At 46.1% G+C, this 27,838-nt stretch overlaps 2 protein-coding genes and 1 non-coding gene across 3 annotated transcripts in view; 1 reads left to right on the forward strand and 2 right to left on the reverse strand.

Annotated features, from left to right (window-relative positions):
* Nucleotides 1–141: 141 nt before the first annotated feature.
* Nucleotides 142–15,545, reverse strand: VPS26B (VPS26 retromer complex component B). Its single transcript, XM_060251392.1, has 6 exons — nt 14,651–15,545; nt 9,263–9,419; nt 8,311–8,475; nt 5,136–5,311; nt 2,992–3,134; nt 142–1,358 (listed from the first exon to the last, which is right to left on the reverse strand). The coding sequence occupies exons 1-6, from the start codon at nt 14,871–14,873 to the stop codon at nt 1,212–1,214; spliced, it is 1,011 nt and encodes a 336-aa protein (XP_060107375.1). The 5' UTR covers nt 14,874–15,545; the 3' UTR covers nt 142–1,211.
* A 2,583-nt stretch (nt 15,546–18,128) lies between these two features.
* Nucleotides 18,129–18,195, reverse strand: TRNAL-GAG (transfer RNA leucine (anticodon GAG)). The gene has a single exon. It is a non-coding gene; the product is annotated as a tRNA-Leu (tRNA).
* A 1,435-nt stretch (nt 18,196–19,630) lies between these two features.
* Nucleotides 19,631–27,838, forward strand: part of NCAPD3 (non-SMC condensin II complex subunit D3) — a 73,639-nt gene continuing 65,431 nt past the window's right edge. The window contains exons 1-4 of the mRNA XM_060250462.1: nt 19,631–19,785; nt 23,872–24,034; nt 25,376–25,551; nt 26,093–26,263. Coding sequence (XP_060106445.1) covers nt 25,408–25,551; nt 26,093–26,263 — 315 coding nt within the window. The 5' untranslated portion in view covers nt 19,631–19,785; nt 23,872–24,034; nt 25,376–25,407. The remainder of the gene's footprint in view (nt 19,786–23,871; nt 24,035–25,375; nt 25,552–26,092; nt 26,264–27,838) is intronic.

Here is a 27,838-nt window from a genome sequence, read left to right on the forward strand (position 1 = left end):
TAAACTGCTCTCCCAGATAGCCTGATGACGCACTATAATTGCCAAGCGTAACCCTTTTCACTTTTTGTACTCGTCATCAAACCTGAAAGACTCGGACACCCCTCCCCCACAATGCAAATGCAAGAAAGCAACCAGAGTGCCACCATAAATACATTTTAACAGGTCAAATCAATATAAACTGTTGTTAAGTATTAACACACTGAACTACACAAGAGGCTGGCCGCTGCATCTCTGCATGGTTCACAACCAGTGGGGTAGTGGATAATTGTGGCCATTCCCAATTTAGGGGCTTGTCAAAATGTCATGTCCCTGGAGGAGAGACTGCTCATTACACCTCTGTCTCAGTCACTATTCCGTTCTTACTCTTAGATATTTTTAAACACAAGCCTTTGAGGAATGCAAAGATGATGGAGGCCTCTAATTTTAAACCCCAAGTGTCCTGAGGTCCTTTATCAGAATTTGGGGGAAACAATGTGCCTTTGACGCTCTCAGGCACTACTTAGATGCATGTGTGAATAGTGCTGTGAGAGACAGAGGTTATCTCAAAACATCCATCCATACCAAGAGGCTTTAACACCTGAAATACAAAAAGAACACAGTTTTATGGTGCCCTTTTCTGATGCCCGCCAAGTGTTTTTAGGGAGTGGAGCCAGGTAGGCCTTTGGCCTAGCAAAGTTTCTGATTTACTGGAAATCTGATCAGCTGTGCGGATTCTTTTTTCAATGTTGCTTTGGCAGCAGCTGCCACCATGCCAAAAGGATCTACACTGTGTTAATGAAGTTAAGCTGTGGCAGCTATTTTGAGGCTGGCTCCGCCTCCTGCGGCAGCCATTTTGTGGCTGCACCCACTATCCTATATCAGAAGTCCAAATGCGCCCGCGGGCTCAAAAAGGTTAGGGACCCCCGACCTTGCACATCCCTCTGACACTTAAAAAAGCACTGGACCCCAGCATGCCGGAGCAATACTGAACACAGAGGGAAGACGGCATTGTTAGCGTCACCTGTGCTGACCACCCCCCTCACTATCCTGCAAGTTGCTAGTCCTCAGAGTGGGAAGGAATGAAGAAAAACAAAAAGGAAACACACAAAACCCAACAGATAATTTGTGTTCTCGAGTCTCTGTTGAAAGATTCGTTCGGTATTCTCCTTTTCTCGCAACGTCTCCAGGCTGAAGCCTTGAAGGTTCTGCAGAATGTCGGATCTGTGGGCATCTCACTGCCGTCCGTTGTTCTCTGCCGGCAGGCTGGGTGTCCTGCTGTCCGTCTGGGAGGACGTACCTTCAAACCGCTGCGAGGCAATAGCCGCCTGATGGGACATGCTTTTCCGCACGATGTCTCCTTTGCGCCATAACACTACCTCCTGCCCAAGGAGGAGAAGCAGGACTGTAGCGTTACCCAATCTGTGCAATTAATGCCTGAAAACACTGTGCAGAAATTCAAGAGGTATGACTTTCCTTCTGGCAATTCCCATCGTTCCCCACTAGGATAACTTCCTTCTTTGTTTCCTTTTGCAGTGAAAACTAAAAATTCTATTCGAGGCTGTAACTTTTCTTAGCCTTCCTTTATCATGGAGGAACTGCCTTATGTGGATTCCAAACGATGATTTGGAAGTGTTCCATCTCCAAAACAAACAAGCCCCCGTGGAATTGTATCATAAGTTATGCAACATGCAAAAAAACCCCTAGACAACTCAACATACCAGAACTTTGGCTCACCTACAAAACTGATCTGAATAGAAAATAACCCCATTTTCAAATAACATGGAATTGACCAGCACAGGTTGACTGTGATGGCCACTAACTTTATAGCTTTTAAAAGAGGATTAAATACATTAATAGTAGGAGCCCTGTGGCTGAGAGTGGTAAGTTGCAATCCTGCAGTCCAAGCTCTGCTCATGACCTGAGTTCGATCCCGGCGGAAGCTGGGTTCAGGGAGCCGGCTGGAGGTTGACTCAACCTTCCATCCTTCCGAGGTCAGTAAAATGAGTACCCAGCTTGCTGGGGGGAAAGAGTAGATGACTGGGGAAGGCAATGGCAAACCACCCCGTAAAAAAGTCTGCCAAGAAAACGTCTTGATGTAACACCACCTCATGGGTCAGTAATGACCCAGTACCTGCACAGGGGACTACTTTTACCTTTACTTAAATACATTAATGAAGGGCAAGTGATGACGGTGAATGCTCCATATTCAGAGGCACTGTACCGCTGAGCATCAGTGGCTGAAGGCAGCAGCAGGGGAAGACTGCAGCCTTCAAGCAGTGACTATGGGCTTCCTAGGGGAATCTGTTGGCAATTGTGAGTGTTGCCATCCAGCAGGGCTTTCATGTTTTGAGACATGGCACATGAGGGAAGTAATAACATACAGTAAATTTACAGCTAGATTCAAGTCCAGGGGCACCTTCAAGAGCAAACAAGACTTTCGGGGTAGGAGCTTTCAAGAGTCAATGCTCCCTTGGGGCAGGACTTCTCACAATGGGATAACTGACTCTTGAAAAAGCTATAATAGCCTGAACATCTTGTTGCTCTCAAAGGTGTTACTGGATAGTTGATGACGGAAGCGTTGACTCTTGAAAACTTACACACACACACACACCCTCCCAAAAAAATCTCGTTGGCCTCTAAGGTGCTACTCAGCTTGAAACTAGCTGCTAAACTACAGGCCAACCTGGCTACCCTAAAAATAAGTCTACGTTACAAGAATGACGACCTGTCAAGGAGAGACTGAAGCATCGTAGGAAGGCCGTTTCAAGAACAGTGGTGTGAATGTTTCAGGAACTTGTGAATCAGAATTTTATTCAATTCAGATTGGAATAAATCAGGATATGTTCCAGTTCTGATTGAAATAAATAATTTCAGTATTTCAATACCCTTGGCAAAATCAGACAAATACACCATGTACAAGCCTGGATTTCCAGCCGCAAGACCCTACCCGAGGTAACAACCATCTTACAGACACTCATGTTAATGCCCAAGAGATCCCCCGCCCCATCGCACCTGTTGTTTAAAATAGCGCCGCTCTTCTTCGTCGATCAGCACCAGGTTGAGGTAATAACGCACGGAGAATTTCTTATTGATGTCTCTCATGGTCGGCGTCAGCTCGTAGCCAGCCAGGAACAGCCTAATGGGGATGGACTCTCCTGACAGAGAAACAAAAAGCAGAGCAGAAGTTCTAAATGTCGCATGTGCGCAAAAGAGATTAGAGTTTTATTAAATTCATACCTGGTGAAGAATTTGGTGTGGTATAAACCAGAGGGCACTGGGCTGGAGCAGGGAGAAAAGGTTCAAAAAGCCCCATTTGGTCACCAACTGACCATAATTTATTTATTTACTTCATTTATAAGAACATAAGAGAAGGCATGTTGGATCAGACCAATGGCCCATCCAGTTCAAAACTGTGTCAGACAGTGGCTAAAAAAACACAGGTGCACCAGGAGGTTCATCAGTGAGGCCAGGACACTAGAAGCCCTCCCACTGTTGCCCCCCCCCAAGCACACAGAGCATCACTTGCCACAGAAAGAGAGTTCCATCCATGCCCTGTGGCTAATAGCCACTGATGGACCTCTGCTCCATTTGCTTATCCTATCCCTTCTTGAAGCTGTCTATGCGTGTAGCCACCACCACCTCCTGTGGCAGTGAATTCCATGTGTTAATCACCCTTTGGGTGAAGAAATACTTCTTTTTATCCGTTCTAACCCGACTCTACTCAGCAATTTCATGGAGTGCCCACGACTTCTCGTATTATGAGAAAGGAAGAAAAGTACTTCTTTCTCTACATTCTCTATCCCATGCATAATCTTGTAAATCTCTATCATGTCACCCCTCAGTCGACGTTTCTCCAAGCTAAAGAGCCCCAAGCGCTTTATCCTTTCTTCACAGAGAAACTGTTCCAGCCCTTTAATCATTCTAGTTGCCCTTTCTGCACTTTTTCCAATGCTATAATATCTTTTTTGCGGTGTGGTGACCAGAACTGTACACAGTACTCCAAATGAGGCCGCACCATCAATTTCTGCTCCTCCTTTCTCCCCAAATAAATACCCGAAGTGGCTTACAGCATTCTACCTCTCCTACACTATATCCTCACAGCAATCCTATAACATAGGTTAGGATGAGAAAGCGTAACTGGCCCCAGGTCACCCAGCAAGTTTCCATGGCAGAGCAGGGATTCGAACCTGGGTTTCCTGGAATCTAGCTTGGCCATCTAACTCAGGGGTGTCAAACATGCGGCTCAAGGGCCAGATCAGGCCCCTAGAGGGCTCCTATCAGCCTGCGAGCAATTCCCTGTCCTCTGCTTCCTTCTCTCTCTCTCGTTCCCTTCTGCATCACAGCTTGCTTTGCCAGCTTGCTCAATCGCACAGAAGCTACAGAGCAAAGCCTCTATTTCCTCCATTGGCTGATCAGTACACAAAGCAACATATGTACAAAAGCTCATAATGCCCAGCCATTTCATGTTTTCCTCTGGGTCTTAGGTTGAAAGCATTAACCATGAGATTTATGTAATGAATGTCAATAAATCAAAAGTAGGTTTGCATCTTGCAGATACACACTTGAGCTACACATGAACAGCATACTAAAGGCTGGTACAGCACAGACATTGTCTCCAGAATTTGATTCAATAATTCGGAGCAAGAGGTGTCAGTTATCAGAAACTGTTAAATAAACAGGATATTGCTAAAGTGCTAATCTCTTAAGCATGTTTTAAGTTTTTTTAAAAAAAAAACTTTAGTTGTGTTTGTCTGTGCTCTTTATAAAGTTTTTAACTTTGCTACCTGGCGTTACATTTTATGACACACATGGCCTGCCCGACAAGGTCAGATCTGGCCCTCTTAGCAAATGAGTTTGACACCCCTATTGTAACCATTATACCACACAGGACCTCAAACTGACCTTATGCCAGTTTCAAGTATCTAATGAAAACAGTTTTGACTCTTGATGGCTCAGCAGCAGAGCTCACACTTGGCGCACCATAAAGGTTTTTCGGATTAAGCCGCATGACCATTTTAACATGGCTAGGGAAAGATTCCATTTTGGGGACCTGGAGAGTTGCTACCTTGTGGAGTAGCCACATTTGCCCAGCTGGACCAAGGGCAGGAAGTGGATTCATGCAAGTTCTTAGCAGCTTCAGCCGAGTTCGTCCTCACCTCTCACTGGCGCCCCGTCCATGATCTCGTATTTCGCTATTGTGTCGTTCTCATGATACACGTTTGGCCCGGTCCCCGTGGTCTCCCTCTTGATGATGTCTATCTCCATGTGTTTGATCTTGATCCTCACGAGCAGGAAGTAGATCTTCCCAACAATCACATCTTTTAAATGATACCTGGGAGAGACAAGAAAAATTGGTGGAGAATTAGTACGGGAGACCGGCCAAGAGGTATTTTCTTCTCATTCCATGAAAAAGCTGGGGTTGTCCTTTCCCTGTGCAAGCTGCTGAGAAAACAGTTTGGCCTCTGTGGAGAAACACCATTTTAGGCCTGTATTTAACTGAAAGCAGGCTTTGGGCCTAGTCTCTTCTCCCTTCCCCCCTGTCTGGAAACAGCAATTCTGAGGCCACCTAGACAGACAGGAAGTCTTTCAGGCTGGTCTCCCAGAAGGCTGCAGGAGGGTAAACCAGTTCCTGGGTGGGAGCTGCAATTTATATTGGAGATTTTGAGCGGGAAACCCTCAGTAGTTGGCATTTCAGTCTTGGAGTTCAGTCTCAGAGTGGGCAGTCAGGCAGTTAGTATGGAAACCGTCTTAAGAAGGTATGGTCAGGCTTGCAGCGGTCCAAGTAAGGTGCCTGCCTTGCATGTCCTCTAGTTAGGTCAAGTATTATAACAGGGAGAGAAGGAGAATTTTTCCCTACTTTGATTTATTTCTTCTGTTCACTTTTCTTTGAAATGCCTGGACATAGTGAATTACCGTAAATAAATATTTTGTCTGTTTAAAGTGGAGTCCCTGAGTTCGATCCCAGCAGAAGCTGGGTTCAGGTAGCCAGCTCGAGGTTGACTCAGCCTTCCATCCTTCTGGGGTCAGTAAAATGAGTACCCAGCTTGCTGGGGGGAAAGTGTAGATGACTGGGGAAGGGAATGGCAAACCACCCCGTAAAAAGTCTGCCGTGAAAACGTTGTGAAAGCAACGCCACCCCAGAGTCGAAAACGACTGGTGCTTGCACAGGGGACTACCTTTACCTTTATGCAGTTTTAGCCAATTAAGTTCGGCTGTTTAGTATCATTAAGAACCACTGAGGATGGAGACACGTTCCTGAAAATGGACAAGGGCTTCCAGCATTGAGGGGAGCGGCACAATACAGGCCCATGTGCTGGACAAGAAATAATGTTTCCCGACAATTTCATTCAGGAATACTTTTTCCACAACACCTCCCAAAGTTCAGTGAACCAAAAACAGGTCACAAAGAAGAAGAGTTGGTTTCGATACTCTGCTTTTCTCTATTTTAAGGCGTCTCAAAGCGACTTACGATTGCCTTCCCTCCCTCTCCCCTCAACAGGCACTCTGAGAGGCAGCTGGGGCTGAGAGAGCTCTGAGAGAACTGTGACGGGCTGAGGGTCACCCAACCAGCTTCATGTGGAGGAGTGTAGAATCAAACCCGGTTCTCCAGATTAGCGTCCCTCGCTCTTAACTGCTACACCACACTGGCTCTACTCCTGACCTACTGGAAGAGGTCCATTGGACACCCCCCTCCCCTTTCCCAAAAGAGATGCGCAACTATACTATTTAGGGCTTTTTGAAATGGATTTTCTTCTGCCGGCAAATTTTAGGGTTCTGGAGACTACAGGTGGCATCTTTGTCTCATTCATCAGTGATGTGTGCTGTATTAACCTGTCGCAATTTTCAACTTTTCTATTTTGGAAGCTGCTTTGAGCGTCAGGAAAGGTGGAGGGGGGGGATTGTAAATACAGTATGTTCTGCCCGCATGTCCCTGTACAATCCCCCGGAACAAAAACATGGTTTTCATCCCACTTAATTCTGTTACTAACAACAAGAAATTTATTAATGCAGATGCGTTCTTCTCACAAGCGCTGTTTGACAAAATAAAGGATGCTATTTTTAAAACAGAGACAAAAATACAAGTGTTAATGAATCTCACACACACTCCTAATCTTGAATACGGAGATATTAAAAGCTGGTATCTTTTACAAGGTTGTCATGAGGATGACTAAAATAATCATGAATCACCAGTGCTTGAAACGTACTTTGTAGTCAGTTCTGCGGAAATAATTCCTCTCGATCCCCTTCGCCGGATGAGGAAACAACGAAAGGAACGTTTCCCTGAGTAATCCAAAACAACTGAAGGTGAACCAAGCTGAATCCATAAGAGAAGCCCATCCACTGGTCTGCTCTCTCTCTCTTGTGAGGTTTGAAGCTGGGGCGGGGCCTTAGCTCAGTGGCAGAGCATCTGCTTGACATGCAGAAGGTCCAACCAGGTTCAATCCCCAGCAATTTCAGTTAAAAGGACTATGTAATGGGTGATGTGAAAGATCTCCACCTCAGACCCTGGAGAGTTCCTGCCAGTCTATGTAGACAGCACTGACCTTGAGGAATCAAATGGTCTGATTCAGTACAAGGCAGCTTCATATGTCTATGTAACCAACAGGCTTAGATACACTAAGCCCCTCCAACCACTCAGGGGATGACCTCCTCCTTGGCAGGACAACAAGAAACCCCAATCCCCGCAGTGGATTCTGTTAAACCTATGGCCTAATCTGGAGCTTTCAACATTAAAAAAGGAACTAGCTGCACTACTTTTGCTTGCTGGTAAAATCACGATTGCTACCTATTGGAAACAACCTAATAGCCCTCCACTCCAGAATTGGTGCAATAAAGTGTGGGATGTCTTGCTTCAGGATAAACTGACTACTACTATTACTTTGCTAGACACTGTTAAGGCGGGAGACTGGTTTTTGCAAAAGTGGTTTAGCTTCCTTGAGCACGTGAATGGATCTGACACTATATTTGGGAAACTGCCGGCAAAATATATGAACTTTATGATTTACTAATATTTGAATGGATGTAACCCAGTGATCTCTGACTCTTTGACTTATTTATACAATTTGATGAGTGTTTCTGTAAACTCTAACTAGTAATATCTGATGTGACGGTATTTGCAAGGTTATGTATTGGTTCCCCTTGTTGGGGAATGTTATTTATTCAAATTTATTTAAATGTTTCAATAAAATTTAAATTAAAAAAAAAAAAAAGAAACCCCAATCCACGGCCTTCCAAGGATGCCTTCATGTGCGTTCATCTCTTAAGATGCTATCTATGGGATAAGCATCAAAAACCCAACCAAGACACAAGCCCCCTCGGCAGGCTCCTTACTTGGACTTGTTGTACTCAAACTCAATATGCAGGCAATCTTCAATCCCCACCTCCATCTTGATGGAGGAGTTGAGCTCTGGGTAGGTGCTCAGCGTGTGCACGACAATGTCCATCTCCTTCACCACGTCGTTCAGTCGGCGGCTGATGGTGGCCCGGAGGAAGTACCTGCAAAGAAGGGAGAAACTGCCCGATAGCTCGACGAGCGTGAACACATGTTGTGTTTTAGGAAGCGTATCTGGTATCGGGGGCAGGGGACAATTCCTTGCGACGCTGGGACACCCGCTTTTGAACGGACTTGATATTTTTTCAGGTCTGTGTGACTGTGGAAGCAATCCTAAGCAGGTCTACTCATAAAGTCTCTCCAATGTTATTCAACAGGGCTTACTCCCAGGAAAGCATCCACAGGACTACAGCCTGTGTCTTTCTTTCTCCTCAATTGATGTGTAAATATGAGACGTGTCACTGGAAAGCTAAGGGAAAGTAATGTACTGTTTTCAAAATATCCGCAATTTTTTTCCCTTGGAAGAGGAAAATGCCACCTTATTGTTAAGCCTACTGTTCCAGTTTTCTAACACAGTCTAGATCCCTAGATAACTGGGACTTCATTGCTGGAAATTTTAAAAAATTGTATGCTAACAGAACACAAAGCCACAGAGCTGTGGCGGCAAAAAGTGTCAAGACTAGTATCTGGGAGACTCAGGTCCGAATCCTCATTCGTGTAATGGAAGTGGCTGAAATGGAAACCCTTGGTTCTCCCCCCATCCTATACCTGCATATATAGCTTTATTTGAACCTTTCACACTCTCTCAAACCTACTTTTGTAGGGTTGTTGTGAGGAGAATGGTATAAACTGCTTTGGGACCCCACTGGGGAGAGTGGCAGGGTATAAATGAATAAAATAAGTAAATAAGTAACTCCCCTACCCACCCCTCAACAAGAAACTACATCCCACCTTAGTTTCACATTCTGCCCAGTATAGGACTCATATGGTTTCTCCACATGTGTGAATTCGAAGTCAAACGTCTGCGACTGGGTGAACTCCCCTGGGCGAGCCAAGTCCTTCACCAGGGAGACAAATTCATGATGATTCCCTCGGTCATAATATAGCTCTGGAAGTCAAAACAAAAAGCCACTCAGTAAATCAAGTGCCTGCCCACAACGGCGACCTTAACTGCTCCAGCATCCCTCCCCCAAGGGGATTTTGGGGACTGTCGCTGGGAATTTCTAATGGACACAGTTCATTCCCCTTCACAAAACACATTTCTTGGGACCTCAATAAAAATATGGGAAGAATGTGCCAGAGAGAGAGATATGTCTAGAAGTGTCCACTGCCTGCTGAAAAGGCAACCCACTTTTCAAATTCTGATTCTGAAAGAGAAACAGGAAAGCAGCCAAGCAAAAGGGGCCAAAATGGAAACTTAAGAAGAATCTCTTGCAGGGGTGGCCAAACTGTGGCTTGGGAGCCATATGTGATTGTGTGGCTCTTGAAGCCCCCACCGCCATGTCAGCCAGATGGGAGAAGGCATTTGTCTCTTTAAATCACTTCTCCAAGCCAGAGAATGTATTTAAAGCTGCTTTTTCCCCACCTCTCCTTCCCTCCCCATTTATTTGTCTTCCTTCCTTCCTTCTTGCAGATCTCAAACATCTGACATTCATGTCTTGCAGCTCTTGAACATCTGACATTCATGTCTTGCAGCTCTTGAACATCTGACATTCATGTCTTGTGGCTCTCAAACGTCTCACATTTATTCAATATGGCTCTTCCATTAAGCAAGTTTGGCCACCCCTGTCTTAGCCAATGACCAATGGTCTGACTCAGAAAGCGGCAGCTTCAAGGGATCCTACACCTCCACCGTATTTTTTCATTCTGCCAGATGACACAGGACACGGGCTGGTCTCTCATGCCTATCATGAAGATCCTCTCTCTTCCAAGTTCACAAACAAGAGAGAAACTCCAGGTTGGGGAAGCTATTTTGGAGACAGGAATGGTTATCACTGGTTACCAGATTTGTGGACCCCTATTTTTTTTCACACTTAAATTTTTATTAATTTTTCTAAACAAAATATTCATAGACATTAAACATAATAAACAATAACACAGATAAATACTAAAACAACATAAAGAGTACTCTTACAGTCTTCTATTACTACATATCTAAGCATTTACCATCCATGTTTCAAGTATATTATTTCACAATGTATCATATCTTTTTTTTTCCAAATTAAGAAGATTCTAGCAAGCAATTAAGCACTTAGGAGTCCTTGCATCTGAAAAAGCAGCTGCCCAAGCAGGGCCGGTGAAGGGGAATGGTGGATAAGACAGATTGGTGGATAACAATCCAAGCTCTCCTGGCCACAGTTACTAACTGGACGGGAAACCACCAAGAAAGACCAGGGATGGTGTGCAGAAGAAGGCACTGGCAAACTGCCTCTGCTCATCTCGTGTCTTGAAAAACCCCTGGTCCTGGGGTCATCAACCTGTTAAGAGTTGTTTGCATTAAGATGTCTAGATATTACATCTACAGGGATCAATGTTCCTCTTAATACCAGGGAAATGATTATAACCAACAACTGTCAATATGAGGTTTTATGTAAATGTCACATAGCCGGAGAATTTTCAAACTTATTAATAGACACTTGCCAAGTTCAATTTTCAGCTCTCCGGAACATCACATACCATACACCTGGAATGGATAACAGATTCAGAATACTTGCTGCTAATAACAGTGCTTAAGAGCTGGCATCCTGAAGGTGCCATGCTAGGAAGGTGCACCTAATAATTAATTCACACAGCCAATTGAGTGTGAACGGCACAGGTGGGCCTCTGAGAGTTTGGAGCTTAGTAAGGCAGTCCTGTGATTGTCCCACCATGAGCCCAGACAACAACATCTGTCGACTCTAGTCTTTCTGTCACTCAGATGACTTTTTGAACTTTTGTGGGAAACCAGGGATTGAGCCAAAATCCAAGGAAGTAGTCAGCATCCTTGGCAATCTCTTTAAGGATCCACTCAACCGACCTTCTCAATAGACTACCTGAATGCTTCTGTACTGATTCTCACATTATTTCTTCTGCAGATGGGGTGCATTCCCACTATACTAAATAATGCCTTTTTGCAACTGGATTTCTGCTATTCTTACACAGTAAAAATCCAATTTGAAAAGGCATTATTTAGTGTAGCGTGAATGCACCCATGGTGTCACATCCATGCATTTAAATGCACACACATTTCCAGTAATGAAGGAATGGTTATGCAAGTTTTAAAATTTGGTCTACTGCACTGGCAAGAAGTGGGAGGATGCATTGTACCACCTAATTCCCAAAATGTGTACCACAACACTCGTGGCATTTTTTAATTTATTATTGTTCTATAGAAGACTTTTTTTTTTGTAAAGAAGTCCCCAAATATGAAGGAACAACACAAAAGTCAATAAATAAAAGAATAAAAGAGAGGGAAATAAAAGAAATTGGCGTCAAGTCATCAAAAACCAGGGAAGAAGGGCTTAAAATAAGATATAAGGTCACATCTGCAGCCATGACTAACAGTACCCTTTAGAGGGGGCATAGGTTTTATGGCAGCTGCCCCATGGTGCAGTGTATTAAAGCTGCAGTACTGCTGTCCTAAGCTCTGCTCACGACCTGAGTTCTATCACCGGTAGAAGCTGGGTTCAGGTAGCCAGCTCAAGGTTGACTCACCCATCCATCCTTCCGAGGTCCGTAAAATGAGTACCCAGCTTGCTGGGGAGAAAGTGTAGATGACTGGGGAAGGCAAGGGCAAACCACCCCATAAAAAGTCTGCTGTGAAACACTGTGAAAGCAAGGTCACTCCAGAGTCGGAAACAACTAGTGTTTGCACAGGGGACCTTTCCTTTCCTTTTTCCAGGTTTTGTGGCAGACAAGTGTACTGTACAGTGCTTCATGGAATCAATCAGAGGATCCAGGGAAGTACCACAGGAGTGTGGGGCTGGCTAATTCGCTATTGGTGGGAGTACCAAGAACCAAATACTCAAACTAAAGAATGAATCTTCAGAGAGAGAGCTCTCCATCCCAAACAGCTGCATTAGACCAGCACATTTCAAACACTCGACCATTCTCTATCAACAGGAGAGGGGCTGTGCCTCAGTGGCAGAGCAGAAGGTCCCAGGTTCAATCCCCAGCATCTTCAGTTAAAAAAGGACTCGATGATATTGGGTGTGAAAGGCCTCTGCCTGGGACCCTGGAGAGCCGCTGCCCGTATGAGAAGATCTTGATGGACCAATGGTCCGATTCAGTATAAAGCAGATCTGTGTGTCTGTCAAGAACCTCCGATGTATTTGTAGAAACTGCTCCAAGGCACACTGTTTCTTTGTACGTGGTGCAAGCCAAGCCAGTTGGGCCTAGCTTCACGTATACTCTCTCAAACTCACCCAACACTGCCCTAGAGCAGCACCGTGCAGAGAAAACTCCAGAATAGAACATAAAGCATCTTTCAGGTAACCTTACCTGCTGCTACCGGTTTTCCCTTTGGGATATAATCTTCCAAGGAAGCTGGCAGTCCTGCCAATCACCGATCTACAACAGCGATCACAGTGCCTTAGAGCAATTCACAGTCATGGAATGTCACAACGATAACTATCAAAAGCCGCGCCATGACTATTGGCTGTAAGATGCACACGCGCAACTCCTCTTTTAAAGCCAGTACAACGCAAAGTCTCAGAGGTCAGGAATGAACAATAGGGACAGGAGGGGGTCTTTAATATGTTCTGCCTGCCAACCTCACAGAAAGCCACTAACATCAATGAAGGACATCAAACTATATAAATCACTGCATATCACCTGTGTATAAATCCACATTCATGAGCATAAAGCAGGCCTGCACAAAAAGGAATGGTTTTTTTGTACAACCGGTGCTCTGGGAAGAGGAACACAAGCTAACACTGAAAAGAAATGTGTACGTCTCTCTTACTTCCCTATTGATAACTGTTCAGGATGGAGTGCCATGAAGGCAATCTGTTCTTCCACAGTGGAAAGGATCACATCGGTCTATGGAACATAAGAGAAGCCATGTTGGATCAGGCCAATGGCCCATCCAGTCCAACACTCTGTGTCACACAATGGCCAAAAAAAGCCAAGTGCCATCAGGAGGTCCATCAGTGGGGCTAGAAGCCCTCCCACTGTCCCCCCCCAAAGCACCAAGAATACAGAGCATCACTGCCCCAGTCAGAGTGCCAACAATACGCAGTAGCTAATAGCCACTGATGGACCTCTGCTCCATATGCTTATCCAATCCCGTCTTGAAGGGGAATGACCAAATGAGGAGTCTCTATCAAGAACACCAGCACACGTCTTCTCTCCTGAAGGAATTGTAGAAAAAGATTTCAAAAGGCCCTTTGCTTGCAAATTTTAGGAGTATAATATTGGCCCTGCTGGATGGCCCAGGCTAGTTCAATCTCATCAGATCCTGGAAGCTAAGTGGGGCTGGCCCTAGTCATTACTTGGATGGGAGACCTCCAAGGAAGTCCAGGCGGAAGTCAGCAACAGCAACCCACCACTGTCGCCTTCAAAAACCTATGGGGTGGCCAGAATTTGGCAGCAACCTGACGGCACTTTCCACCACCTGTTGGATCAAAGGTCAATTTTGTCCACTATGTGGTTATTAAGTGGCCAGCTAGATAGCTTTGGGAAGCGCACAAGAAGGCCATATCCATCCCCCTATTGTTGGTTCCATGCGTATGAAGTAGAGCAGAGGTGTCAAACATGTAGCTCGGGGGTCAGGTCAGGCCCCAGAGGGTTCCTATCAGGCCCACGAGCAAGTCTGCGTTCTTCTCCCTCTCTCTTGCTTCCTTCTGCATCACAGCTTGCTTTGCCAAGCTTGCTCAACCACACAGGAAAGCCTGTACTTTTTCCATTGGCTGAAGCTCCTCCCTTGGAAGGGGAGAAGGGAGAGCTTGCTTTGCCAGGCTCCCTCAATCACACAGCAGAGCTACTGAGCCAAGCCTCTTTTCCTTCTATTGGCTGAGGCTCTGCCCCCTCCTCATCCCCTGGGAAGGCAGGAAAAGAGCCAGATCTTCCTTTGCCCAGTTCTCCTAATCACACAGGCGAGGTTTAAAAAAAACCTTAAATCATGTTTGTCTGTGTCCTTTATAAAGTTTATATCTCCACTAGCTGGCATTACATTTTATAACACATGCGGCCCGGCCCGACAAGATCTCATTTATGTCAGATCCGGCCCTCATAACAAGTGAGTTTGACACGCCTGGTGTAGAGAGCTAAGAGAGGTATACTGCCTCTATACACAGAGGTTCCATTAACCATGGTAGCCAAAAGCCAAAGAGCCCCCCAAGATCACTCGCTTTTCCTTACCAATCTGTCCAATGAACTCCACCTTGATGCCCTGGTGTTCCAGCCGCTTGTTCGGGTGCTTGAGGGTGAGGATGACACGCCCCGAAACTGTCTCACCATCATAAAAGAGGAAATATTTCTCCTTCTTGCCCTCCTCGGTCTTATGCTCTGCCCGGCGCCTGCTCTCTGCATCGCTCAGCACCAGTTCCAACTCCGCGCTCTGTCCAAACCCAAAGAAGCTCATCACAGCGTTAGGGACAGGGGGCAGCACCCCAGAGATTTGCAGCACCCCAGGAAGAGCCCGTGTTGAGCCAGGTAATTCGCCACCGAGAACACCTGGCCAAGGAAGTGGTGCTCAGAATCCTCTCTCCTTTGGTCAGAGTCCAGTTAGTCAAGCAAATGGAGGAAACCTCTGGAAACAGGGAACCTTCAACATAGGGAGATGGGGGAGCAGACACTGCTTGGGGGACTGGGGGGGCAGGCTCAATGTAAAAGAAGGCCCGGTTGCTTAAGAAGGCGGGCAAAACGATGCCACTGGAACGGTGCTCTCTGCAACCTGCAGCAACGATACCTCTCTGGCTGTGGCAGTTCCTGAGCCCTGGAGTCAGCGGTCCAGAGGCTGGGCCGAGGAGGTGGTTTTCTCCTCTAACCTCCCATACGGGGAAGGTGGGCGTGCAAAGAAGGCGGGAGGAGGGTCCTGCGAGCTGGAATCAGGGCGCGACGTTGCAAGCAAATGGGGAGAAAGGGATGCAGCGAATTCTATCGCTCCTGACAATCCAGATGAGGAAAGGGGACGAAGAGGCATGCAGAAAAGCGGAGTGGGGGGGAGCGTGCCGCGGGGAGGGCAAAGGGGGCTTACGAAGAGGTGCCAATCCAGGGGCCCACCTCCGAGGCTTTTTGCAAAAAAAAAAAAAAATGCAATCGATGAAGGAGGAGGTAAGAGGAGCAGCGACGGGGGCGTTGCTCCTTCGGCAAAGGCTGCTGCGGGAAGGCCCGAGGCTCCGGGGGCTCAATGCAATCGCAGCTGGCCGCGCACAGCCTTTGCAAGGGATGACAGGCAGCCTCCGCAGCGGTGCCCCCGGCGCGCTCGCGCTCCCTTCGTCCCTTCGCCTCGCCTTCGCTGGCTGCGGAGCTCGCGCCGCGGTCCCGGACCGCAAGCCCTCGCAACGCGCACGCGCCGCACCCGGGCCCGCGGAGGGAGGGAGGGAGCGAGCCGCGCGCTCCCCACTGCGCACGCGCCTCAGCCCTTTTTCGGGCTTAGCGACGCGGCGCGGAGCGCAATGAGGCAAGGCGAGCTCCCCCGGCGCGCAGGCGCGCCGCGAGGACTCCGCCCCCGGAGGCGTCAGGGATTGGCCGGCGGAAAGAGAGCGCCGTGATTGGCTGGTTCGAAGGTGCCGGTGGCGGCGACTTTCTGAGGCGATGGCGGCGGAGAGGCTGCTGGGCGCCTTGGAGCGATGGAGGATACGGGAGGTCAGCTCCGGTGAGTCCGGGCGGGAAGAGCTGCGGAGTCTGAGGAGAGGTCCCTGATCTGTTGGTCTTGATTTGCCAGGGGTGGGGTTGCCACCAGGTGGGACAAACCAATGGCATAACACGGTCGGGTGGATCGCCTGGAGAAAACCGTGTGAGGAATAACACTCCGTTATGTGATTTCCAATTATATACTTCAATTCATTATTATAACTGAGTTTAGTAACAATTTTACAGTTGATTCCGCAATTGATAAAGGTACCAATGAAGAACAAACTGATCTGTACATTGCAATTCACAAAATAATATGCAAAAAACAGTTGCTTCAAAATATGAGAAAAGAGTGCACGAAGTTGAAGAGCAAGGCTCTAGTTGCGCGGAAAGAAATCGATGGTCAGTTTCTTCCACAGCAGATGTTAATTTTCAAGGCAACCCTTGAATCCTGACAGCTCCTGGTAATTACGCCTGTTTTGGACACCCTTGGTCTGACACAACTTATTCCTGGAACCAATGCTCAATGAATATTTGCCCGTTAGTCTAGTCAGTTTCCCAAGGCATTAGTGGAGGATAAGTTGTTTTTTTCCAGGTAACCCATTAAAAAAATAGAGTGGTGTTTTACATCTGCACATATAAGTTACAGTTTTGCCCCATAAAAATAATGTTTGGTGTATAACATTTTTAGGGGGTTGTCAGGCATTCAGGGATGCCTTCCTTTTGAGTAAATATCTGATGGGGTTGTGCAACTGTAAAACCTCCCCCAAAGGACTGAAGTTGCTCTGCTTTACTTGAGGATTCCAAGGGATGAGTTTTCGTAATTCCTTCACCTAATTTTTGTCATGGTGGAAGCCCAGACCTCGGTGACAGGAGAAATTCTCTGTATAGCATGTCTCTGGGATGAAGAATCCTCAGTTTTTTCAGAGAAACTCTCCCCTTCTCCTTTGTATTATTAGCAGCCACTCTGTTTCTCCACAAAACTCTGCACTCCATTTTACTAAGGATGAAAATAACCTCTGATCTCACCAGGAGCTGTTGCTACTGCTTCAGCTCACTCCAGTGTCTGATTCATCCTGTGAAACTGAAAACAAAGCAAAAGGGTGCAGTGGAATGGGGGGAGGGGAGGGCTCACATTTTGTAAATACCCTTTGAAGCACCTGTCCTAGTTACTTTGAAGCAATCCGCCAAAGGGGCTGATGCACCCTGACATTAACTCTCTTTAGAAATTACTGGTTGAAGGATCACGGTCCTGGAAAGCTGAATATTCTGTGCAGCCCTCCTCTTAACCCAGATGACTCATATGTGCTTCAAACATGCAGGGAAAGCTGTGCTAAGATTGGCTTCCAGCTTCCATCCTTGTATTCCCACAGTTCACTGAATGTTACAAGTTTGAGGATCACTGGTCCCTTTTGCTGACAACAGTAAATAAGAATATGCTTCTATGTTTGCCCTGGAACCACAGAATCTGCCCTATCGTAATTAGTTTTAAGAAGCTCTAATTTGCACATATTCTTTTCTCCCCCTTTTCTGCCATTGTTTTAAAATATCATGACACGATGCTTATGTATTTGTTTGTTTGAGCTTTCAGTGGTTGGTTTTTATGCCTGTTTCAAATTCTTCATAAAGAAGGGCCATGTGCTTTTTAAAGTCTTCATTTGGAAAGGAGTAAAATGCCCTTTTGAACTTCCAAGGCAAAGATTTCCAATATTTGTCATCCTCAGTTGCCTTATGAGAAGTGAGACTCTGTCCTGAACCAATGGCACGTTAGGTTGGATTCCTGTTCTGGAGTTCTTTCCAATTTCACAAATGCTATTAAATCTTCTATGCTAATTTATGAGTCATGGCTTCCCCAAACATAACCTAGGACCCTTATTAAGGCAACTAGCACAGCTGTGATTGAACATATGAACATATGAAGCTGCCTTATACTGAATCAGACCCTCGGTCCATCAAAGTCAGTATTGTCTTCTCAGACTGGCAGCGGCTCTCCAGGGTCTCAATCTGGGGTTTTTCACACCTATTTGCCTGGACCCTTTTTTGGAGATGCCAGGGATTGAACCTGGGACCTTCTGCTTCTCAAGCAGATGCTCTACCACTGAGCCACCGTCCCTCCTCGAAGGGACGATTCTCACCAAGGAGTGTATGCCTGCTCCACAGGAGAAAATCAGCAAATAATGGGGGTGCATTCTGAACTTGGTGAGAAAAGGGGGGGTGGGATTTGGGATTTAAGATTCTGTATGTTTGAAATAATTTATGGTGACTAGCTATGTTGCTTTGTAATGTTAGCCCTGAAGATACAATCCCAGATTTCTCCCCTGGGTCCTTAGAAAAGTGGCCCTCAGCCAATAGGAATCCAGCATAGCATTAAGGAGAAGAAGAAGGTGACACTGGATTTATATTCTGCCCTCCATTCAGAGTCTCAGAGCAGCTCACAATCTCCTTTATCTTCCTCCCCCATAACAGTCACTCTGTGAGGTGGGTGGGGCTGAGAGGGTTCTCACAGCAGCTGCCCTTTTAAGGGCAACCTCTGCCAGAGCTATGGCTGACCCAAGGCCATTCCAGCAGGTGCAAGTGGAGGAGTGGGGAATCAAACCCGGTTCTCCCAGATAGTCTGCACACTTAACCACTACACCAAACTGGCTCTGTGAGATGGGTGAGGCTGAGAGGGCTCTCACAGCAGCTGCCTTTTCAAGGACAACCTCTGCCAGAGCTATGGCTGACCCAAGGCCATTCCAGCAGGTGCAAGTGGAGGAGTGGGAAATCAAACCCAGTTCTCCCAGATAAGAGTCCGCACCCTTAACCACTACACCAAACTGGCTCCACATATCATATACCTGACATTATCTTTTCTAGAGAACTGTTTGCATGTTCTTTTTTAAAATATGTTTTGAGCCAGTTGGTTCTGGATTAAACCAAGCCTGAATTCTCCCCAGGAGCCAAAATGATCAAATAGAGGCTATCATACTTGAAAAGGCAAGAGTCACTGAAAAAGACAATCATGCTAGGAAAAGCTGAAAAGCAGCAAAAAAAGAGGGAAGACCCATCATGAGATGGATCGACTCAATAAAGATAGCCAAGACCCTCAGTTTGCAAGACCTGAGCAAGGCTGTTAATGATAGGACATTTTGGAGGTCACTAATTCATAGGGGGTCATACTGGGTCAGAAGCAACTTGATCGCACATAGCAAACACACAAGCCTGTTTACCACCTGAGATTTTCCCAGGGATTTCCCCTGGCTGAGCTGTCTATAGCTCTACAGCAGGGGTGGCCAAACTTGTTTAACGTAAGAGCCACCTGGAATAAACGTCTGATGTTTGAGAGCTGCAAGACACGAACGTCAGATGTTTGAGAGCCACAAGTCAGGAAGGCAAATAGACAGAGGAGCAGAGAAAATAAAATCTCTTTACATGTAATCCTAAAGGCACCTTCCTGGCATAACCAGTGGGACTGACTTCTGAGTAGACCTGTTTAGGATTGATCCCTGTGCAATAATGTGCATGAAAGAGTCTAGACTGCATATGTTCTCTGTTTCTTTTCAGCCTGGGTCGACACAGCCTGGGAACTAGATTTCACTGAGACGGAGCCTTTGGATTCTAGGCATGAGAGTGCGATCACAGAGGATGGTTTGGATGCCTTCTCCCAGCTCTACGAGACTCTCTATCCCTTTGCTGCCAATGAGCAGGGAGCTACCGAAGTAAGAGGCAAATTGGTTACGGTAACAAAAAGATGCCAGTTTGGTTCTGTTGAGAGGCAGTGATCTAGATCGCAGATACTAAGACAGCGCCACTCACAAAGTGTCTGCAGGTGCCACGCAGCCTGATCCAGCACAGAATTAGGTGCATCAGTTTTTAAACAAGCTTAAGCACAGTGGGGTGCCCATGGGTGCAGCCCTCTGCACTTTGCTTTGTGAAAACTCTGTTGTGTCACGTGTTGCTCTTAAACTATGCAGATTTTGAAAAATGAAAGCTAGTTGTTTCAAAGTGCAATTTGAAGCAGAATTACACCCTAAGTCCATTGAAGCAATAGGTTGGTTCCAGTGAAAGTTCATGGAAAGAAATGGCAGAATCTAGTAGCATCTTAGAGACCAACAAGATGTTTGAGGTACAAAAAGAAGAAGAAGATATTGGTTTTATATCCCGCCCTCCACTCCGAAGAGTCTCAGAGCAGCTCACAATCTCCTTTACCTTCCCCCCCCACAACAGACACCCTGTGAGGTGGGTGGGACTGGAGAGGGCTCTCACAGCAGCTGCCCTTTCAAGGACAACCTCTGCCAGAGCTATGGCTGACCCAAGGCCATGCTAGCAGGTGCAAGTGGAGGAGTGGGGAATCAAACCCGGTTCTCCCAGATAAGAGTCCGTGCACTTAACCACTACACCAAACTGGCTCTCCTTTCAAGCTTTCAAGAATAAAAATTCCCTTCATCAGAGGGATGAAGCTATCTGACAAAGGGAGCTTTGGTGCTTGAAAGCCTATAGCCCGAAAATCTTGTTGGTCCCTAAGGTACTACTGAACTCTACTCTAGTTGCCCTGTTCCAGATTAACACAGCTACCCTTTGAAAGTGGTCTTCAACATACTGAGCTCAGCATACCATTAGAGATGCAACATTTCTAAAAACTTTAAACCACAGGAGAAGCAGATGATGGGGGGGGAGGGGGTTGAAATATTTCATTTATTCCCAAAATGTATATGCAGCTTCTCTAGAGATACACTCAAGTATTTTTCTAACATCTACAAACTTATTTAGCATCCATCATCTATAACTTAGTTAATACATGACATTTTGCATATTACATTTAAAAGTAAATGCCTTTCAAGGGCAACCTCTGTGCTTCCTCGGTGCATGTATCTTGTCATCTGAGTGGTAGGAAGAAATAAAAGTTGAAAATGGAAAATATAAATGTTGTAGCATGTATGTTATTTTGGACAGAAGCTGTCACAGGTCACATAGCGGCATACCTGGCCAAAGAGTTAAACTTTATAGCGCTGGAAACCGTGAATTCTTCAGCAGTTTATCACCAGGCTCCATTAACTGAACAAAATTAGTCACTTTCAACAAGTGTCCTTGAAAATACCTGGATGTGTCAACAGAGGAATTCTCATTCTCCAGAGCTATTTTGACTAACATGCATTAAAATAGTTCTTATCCTAAAAAGGATTTTGTTGCTTTGTTTCTAATGTTTGTAATTCTAGTCCTCCTGTTGCATTGCTTATTAGATACCTCTCGCTGTTTGACTGCATTGTTTTATGCTACCTAATCTGGCTTGAGTCTCAGTGAGAAAAGTGGGCTGTAAATAAACAAATTCCAGTCATTCCAGGAGAAAATATTTCACTGGAATTTTCTCCCAGTGTTCCCCCAGATTTCCAGTTTTCCCCTGGAATAATAGAAATAAAGTCAGCGAGGGACTTTAGGTCTGCATATCTCTGCACTGGGTTGTAGCTTTTGTCCTTGGAAGAGATCCAAAATACATACATTATCCTTGGAAGAGATCCAAAATACCTTCCTTACATTAATCCCTTATGAGTATTGCTTCTTCTCAGGCCTTAGATTCAGTGGGAGCTCACAGGAGCACACCTCCTCCACCTTTCTGAGAGTTTCACCTCCTTGTCCATTGAATAGTATTGCAGCTGCATAACAATCCCCGGATGAGCTCCACCACCTATTTTTCTACAAAACAACCCCTACTTTTTCCATTCTAGGCAAAATGTAGGCTGTTAAGTGCCTTGGGGACTTGTCTTTTTTGTGTGTGTGTGCTTACTCTGCAAATCCCACCATACAGTAATAAACTGTTGTCAATAAGCATAAAATAGAATAATGGAATCAATTAAGGCTTTCAATCTCCTTGGCTTACAACTGATCTGGCAGCAACAGAGATCAGGACGCCTGGAGAAAATGGCCACTTTGGAAGGTGGACCCTATGGCACTGAAGTCCTTCCCCTCCCCAAAACTCCACCCTGCTCAGGCTTCATCTCCAGGTATTTCTCAACCCAGGGCTGGCAACCCTATTGAAGCTGCCTTCTACCAAGTGAGAACATTGCTCCATTTTAGCTGATTGGCCTGGCAGCCGCTCTCCGTGATGCTCAGGCAAAGAACAGTGTTTTCCAGCACTCGATAGGTGGAGGCCCTTTTGCTGGGGATTCCTGGGTCTGGTCCTGCTAGTTCTTTGTCACTGAGCTCCAACCCTGCCTCTTGCTTCTGGAGAAAACCAGTTTGAAACATTGAGATATCGTTGACTCTATCACTTTCATTCTTTTGGTTTCTGAAAGGAAATTACTTGTTCAAAATCTGTTTTATTTCTCCGAGACCTGATTTAACTCGTTACTACTTTAAACCGGTGGCTTTGTCCCCAAGCAAATCCTTGACATCCTTGGAATTTGTCTGGGGACTCTGCAGTATCATAGCAGAAGATGTTCCCTGCAGGACAGCTTTGTTCCCTACTGCTGACTTTCTTAGCACTGCACAGCCACGAAGGAGTATTTGGTGCATTCCAGGCCAAGATCTGTTCTCATGGAGTGCCAAAGAGGCCTGGCCAATGAGTGGAGGGTACTCCGCAGAAGATTCCCCAGAATCCTTTGCAACATGCAGGGGTTCCTTGGCAGGCAAGTCATTGAGAGTCATGTTCCTTGATGTTTTGACTCCCTCTGCTTTAAACTAATTGTGCTATGGGGGAAATTGCCTTTTTTGTTGGAGTATGCAGTGCATTCCTGCAGCATTATTTGAGGTCATGCCACATGAGAATGTCTTGGGCTGATTGACCAAGGCCAGTCTTGCCTAGTGTGACTGGTGGTGTCTTTCCAGCGTCTCCGGTGGAGGCCTTTCCTAACACCCACTATCTGATCCTTTTAATTGGAGATGCTGGGGCTTGAACCTGGGACCTTCTGCACATAAAGCAGATGGTTTATCACTGAGCCATGGTCTTATTTATTTTATGCAGGGGTGTCAAACATGCAGCCCAGGGGCCGAATCAGGCCCCTGAAGGACTCTTATCAGGCCCGTGAGTGATTCACTGTCATCTGTTTCCTTCTACCTCTCTTGCTTCCTTCTGCATCACAACTTGCTTTGCCAGGCTTGCTCAGCTACAGAGCAAAGCCTCTGTTTTCTCCATTGACTGAGGCTCCTCCCTTGGGGAGGAAGTGGGGAAAGGAGAGCTAGCTTTGCCAGGCTCTCACAATTGCACAGCAGAGCTACTAAGCCAAGCCTCTCTTCCTTCTGTTGGTTGAGGTTCACAAGCTAGTAAGGTGGATTAGGCTGAGTGTGTGTGTTTGTCCATATCCTTTATAAAGTTTCTATCTCTGCTACCTGGCATTACGGCCTGACAAGGTGATGATCTGGCCCTCATAACAAATTATTTTGACACTTCCGTTTTATAGTCTGGCAGCTTACACAGTATACAACAATTAGATCTGAGTCCATTAGCATTGGATTAGTGTAAAATGGTGCAAGCAAAATAGCATGAGATATCCAAAAAGCAATGTACGTAGTGCCTTCAAGTAGCAGCTGACATATGGCAACCCTGTGAAGTTTTCAAGGCAAGAAACACTCAGGAGGTTTGCCGTTGCCTGTTTCTGCATAGCAACCCAGCCCTGCTTAACTTCTGAGATCTGACGAAATCAGGCTACAAAAATTGTTATGCCATTGAATGTTTGATATGGTACAGCAAAAATTTGAAACCATGCAGAAAAGTATCAGATGTGATGTGTCAAACAGTGCAGGAAGTGGAATTACGAAACGAACAGGTGTTCTGTTTCTTCCCATTTGATTCCTCCTCCACTTTATTTCAGAGCATCTGGGCCCTCTTTGCCGAGAACAATGTTTCCCACAATGCCCTCGTTGCTGTGTTGTATCACTTTGTCCAAGAGGCTCAAAATAAAAAGGCTGATGTCCTGCAGCGGCTCTATGCACTCCATGCAGCTGGGCTGTACTTCCTCCTGGTTGAAATTCCAGGTAAGTGTCTGGCCTGGCTTATGCTTTGGGACGGTGGCATCTTGGGGTAGTGATTTCATCTGTGCTCTACTTTGTTCTCTCAAGTGCTCATCATTGGAAATACCAGCATCAGTGGGGCTTTCTTCTAATAGCTCTTTCCTTGATTACCTAGGGCGAGTTGAAATTGAATTCCAGGCAACCACCCTGGAGAGAATTACAAAAGTTGGCTTTTTCTCCGGGGCACAAATTACCAATATAAGCCTGTAGGCAAGTCAGCCAGTAAAACATTTTTTGGCAGCTGGTAACATACATGAATATACACACTGTGATTGTTTTTGGCATAGAATATTAAATGGCCAGAATCGAGTGTAGCCACTAATGAAAACATTTAAAAATTGTCTTGAGCTTTCAGGAAAAACAAGATACAATTTTTTTTCAAGTCATCCTATGCTTGCATATTTAATATTTTTGAGTGATCTGGTAAGAGGGAAAGGGCCAGATTTAATTTTCTGCCTCAAGGCATCAAAGGCTTTACCCACTCTTAATCATTCTGTGAAATCATATTGGCCTTAATATCCTGTACTGCTGGATTGGGACCAATCCAGGACATTCTCTAGGTGACCCTGGGCCAGTCATTACCTTTCAACCTAACCTACCTCACAGGATTGTTGTAAAGATAAAATGGTGAGGGGAAGGTGCTGTCTAAATTTGTGGGGAAAAGGAAAGTCAGAATAAAAGCGTGGGTAAATAATACTACTTTTAAACTCTGCTGGCACCTGAAGGTTGTAGCACTCACACTTTGCTAGTAGATAATTTACCTGGTCCTCAGTGAACGGGATATTATATGTGGCCAGGGCATTAAGCCTTCCTGCACCTTTTAGAAGGCAGTTGCCTTAGGTGGTCTAATCCAGGGGTGGCCAAACTGTGGCTCAGAAACAACATGTGGCTCTTTCACTCATATTGTGTGGCTCTTGAAGACCCCACTGCCCTGTCAGCCAGCTTGGAGAAACCATTTGTCGCTTTAAATCACTTCGCCAAGCCATATTGTGTGGCTTGGAGAATGAATTTAAAGTTGCTTTCTTTACACCTCTCCTTCCCCCCCCCCCATCTCCCTTCCTTCCTGCCTGCCTTCCTGTTCTCAAACATCCAGTGTTTATGGCTTGTGGCTCTTATGTTAAGCAAGTTTGGCCACCCCTGGTTTAGTCTCTGTCCCTTACTCCCCTCTTCTGTTGCCCGCCTCCACTCTGCACGGTCTCCAGAGGCCGTCCGTGCCCCAGTGCCTAACTCTGTGTTTCTGTCCGAAACTGCAAAGCCTGGTCTTTGGGGAACTGGGCACAGCGATCTGTCTTTCCTCTCCGGCAGGCAGCATAGCCAATCAGCTGTTCCATCCCGTGATGTTTGAAAAGTGCCTTCAGGCCATCCAGAAGTGCTGGCCTCAGGGCCTGGACTTGCCCAGGAAAAGGAAAAAGAGCCAAACATCAAATCATCAGCATGGAAAAAATAAGAGGGGAAGGGTGGCGAAGAAGACTAATACCCAGGTAAGAAAACCATCAGCTGTGTTGTGTTGGCAGCGCAGCACATCACAAGCTGATATTTTGATACCCTTATGCAGCCTGTCGACTACCCATGTGTCACAAAAGATATTTTGAAAAAATGATTTGCAGCATTTTTAAGCTGTTTTTTAAAGACTTCAAAGCAACATACACTGAGTACAACAATGAAATTATCCGTAAACAATACAAGTGGTACGCCACCTTAATGTACAACGTAAACTATAAAAAGTATCTGGACCGTCTCTGCTGGGAGAAAAAATACTATGAACTTAAAAGACTCCTCTTGCAAACAAAAGGGAATTTCTTACAACTTCTTTGGAGTGGAGGCAGGTGCATTGAATAATGGAGGGCATTTCTGAGCTCTGGGGCAGCCACTGAGAAGGCCCTGTTCTGCATGGTAGCCGATTCGGCCTCTTCCTGGGGCCTTCCCGACAGATCCAGAATTGCTTTGGGTCTGGAACTGCCCCTGCCAGTTTGCTGGCACCTTTTTAGTACTTTTAAAAAACCTAGTTTCCTGCCACTGCAGATGGATGATATCTTTGAAGAGGAAGAGGATCAAGACGAGGAGCTCTTTTTCTCTGCATCTGACCTTCTGCAAATCCGGGAGGCCCTCTTCCTTCTCCTGAAGAACTTCCTGAGGCTTCTTTCCAAGTTCTCCCTGAAAGAGACACCGCAGTGTGTTCAGGCATGCATCCAGGTAGGTCATTCGATCAGGGACAACATGGTGTTGGGCAGAGGTGACAGTGAGGTGAGCCTGTGTGTTTGTTCCAACTGCCAAGCCTACTACTTGGAGTGGCGGCAGGGTTTGTTTGTTTTTTAATGCAATCTTGTATACCTACCAGAAGTGAGAAAAGGTAACTCTAGGAATCACTAGAAACTCCTTGGTTTTACAGTAGAGTTTCTGCCGATTCCTATAGCTACACTTTGTCTCATCCGGTAAGAGAATCTGCAGTGCAGGCACGCTCTGGTAGTCCTCGTTTGTGTGTGTGTGCACACGCACCAAATGGAGTTTATAGCATGTCTGTAGCCCAGTGATTGTAGGGGACTCTTAGGGTTGTAGGGAACTCTTAAGGGCAGTGATGCTCTGATTTCTTGCTGCTTGGGGGGACACAGTGGGAGGGCTTCTAGCCCCACTGGTGGACCTCCTGATGGCACTTGGTTTTTTTGGCCACTGTGTGACACAGAGTGTTGGACTGGATGGGGCATTGGCCTGATCCAACATGGATTCTCTTATGTTCTTATGTTGCCATCTGGGTTGGAAATTTTGGACTGGAGGCTGGGGATAGAGGGGTGCGGGGAGGAGAGGACTTTTATGGAGCATAATGCCGTTGGAGTCCATCCTCCAAAGCAGCCATGTTCTTCGGGGGAACTGATCTCTGTCCCCTGGAGATCAGTTCTAATTCTCCAGATAGGCTGGCCACCCTATTTCCGTCAGCTAACTTTAAGAAAAGAATTGGGCTTGCTCCTGGCACTGGGGTCTATCAACAGCATTTTGCCATCATAGCTAAGGAGATCTTCCGTGCTCAGATGCCGTATCCCTGTATCTAATAGCCATGGGCTAGCTCCTGTGCAGACATGGCAAATCTGCAAACAGGGCTGCCCATGCACATGATTTGAGCCTGATGGAAAAAAAACATGCTTGCTTTGGAGGTATCCCTTCCCATTCCCAAGCTGATCAAGGCGTCGGCATTTGCAGTCTGCACAAAACAACAATCTAGAGTTCAGCTTTATGGATTGTCATAGCAACCAAAAATGGCACATGCACAGTTGCTGGCAAGGAATGGAATGAGAGGTGAAGAAGGGAGCTGATCCAGTAGCTGTGGAGAAAAGGGAAGCCAGGGTAGGGGTAAACTAGTGGGGAGGGAGGGAGGAGATCCTGCAAGGTAGTTAATTCCATGCTGGCAACAAAGAGGAAAGGAATGTTCCCAGTGGGTCCTTATAGGTCTTCTCCCTTGCATTCTGGGTACTGGATCGTGGCAGTCTGCAGTGTGAGGAGGTCTGTTTTCACGTCCAGTTGATGGGTTTCCCACAAAACACCTGGCTGGCTATAGGCCAAGGGCCTTCTCGCTTTCCAAACCTGTGAGCTTTCTAATGGAAGGCCACTTCTGTGGCTTGCTCTGTGTCGTGGTGCCATGGGCCACGTTGCAACAGGGCCAAAACGACGGGCTGCATACCTTCAGTCTGATCCAGAAGGGTGGTTCTGGAGATGTCAGGTATTTGCAACTGAATTGCTACATGGAGTCTCTTGAGAAATGTTCTGGCCTTGAGATCT

The sequence above is a fragment of the Heteronotia binoei genome, chromosome 12 (genome assembly GCF_032191835.1).
Source record: "Heteronotia binoei isolate CCM8104 ecotype False Entrance Well chromosome 12, APGP_CSIRO_Hbin_v1, whole genome shotgun sequence".
Classification (NCBI taxonomy): domain Eukaryota; kingdom Metazoa; phylum Chordata; class Lepidosauria; order Squamata; family Gekkonidae; genus Heteronotia; species Heteronotia binoei.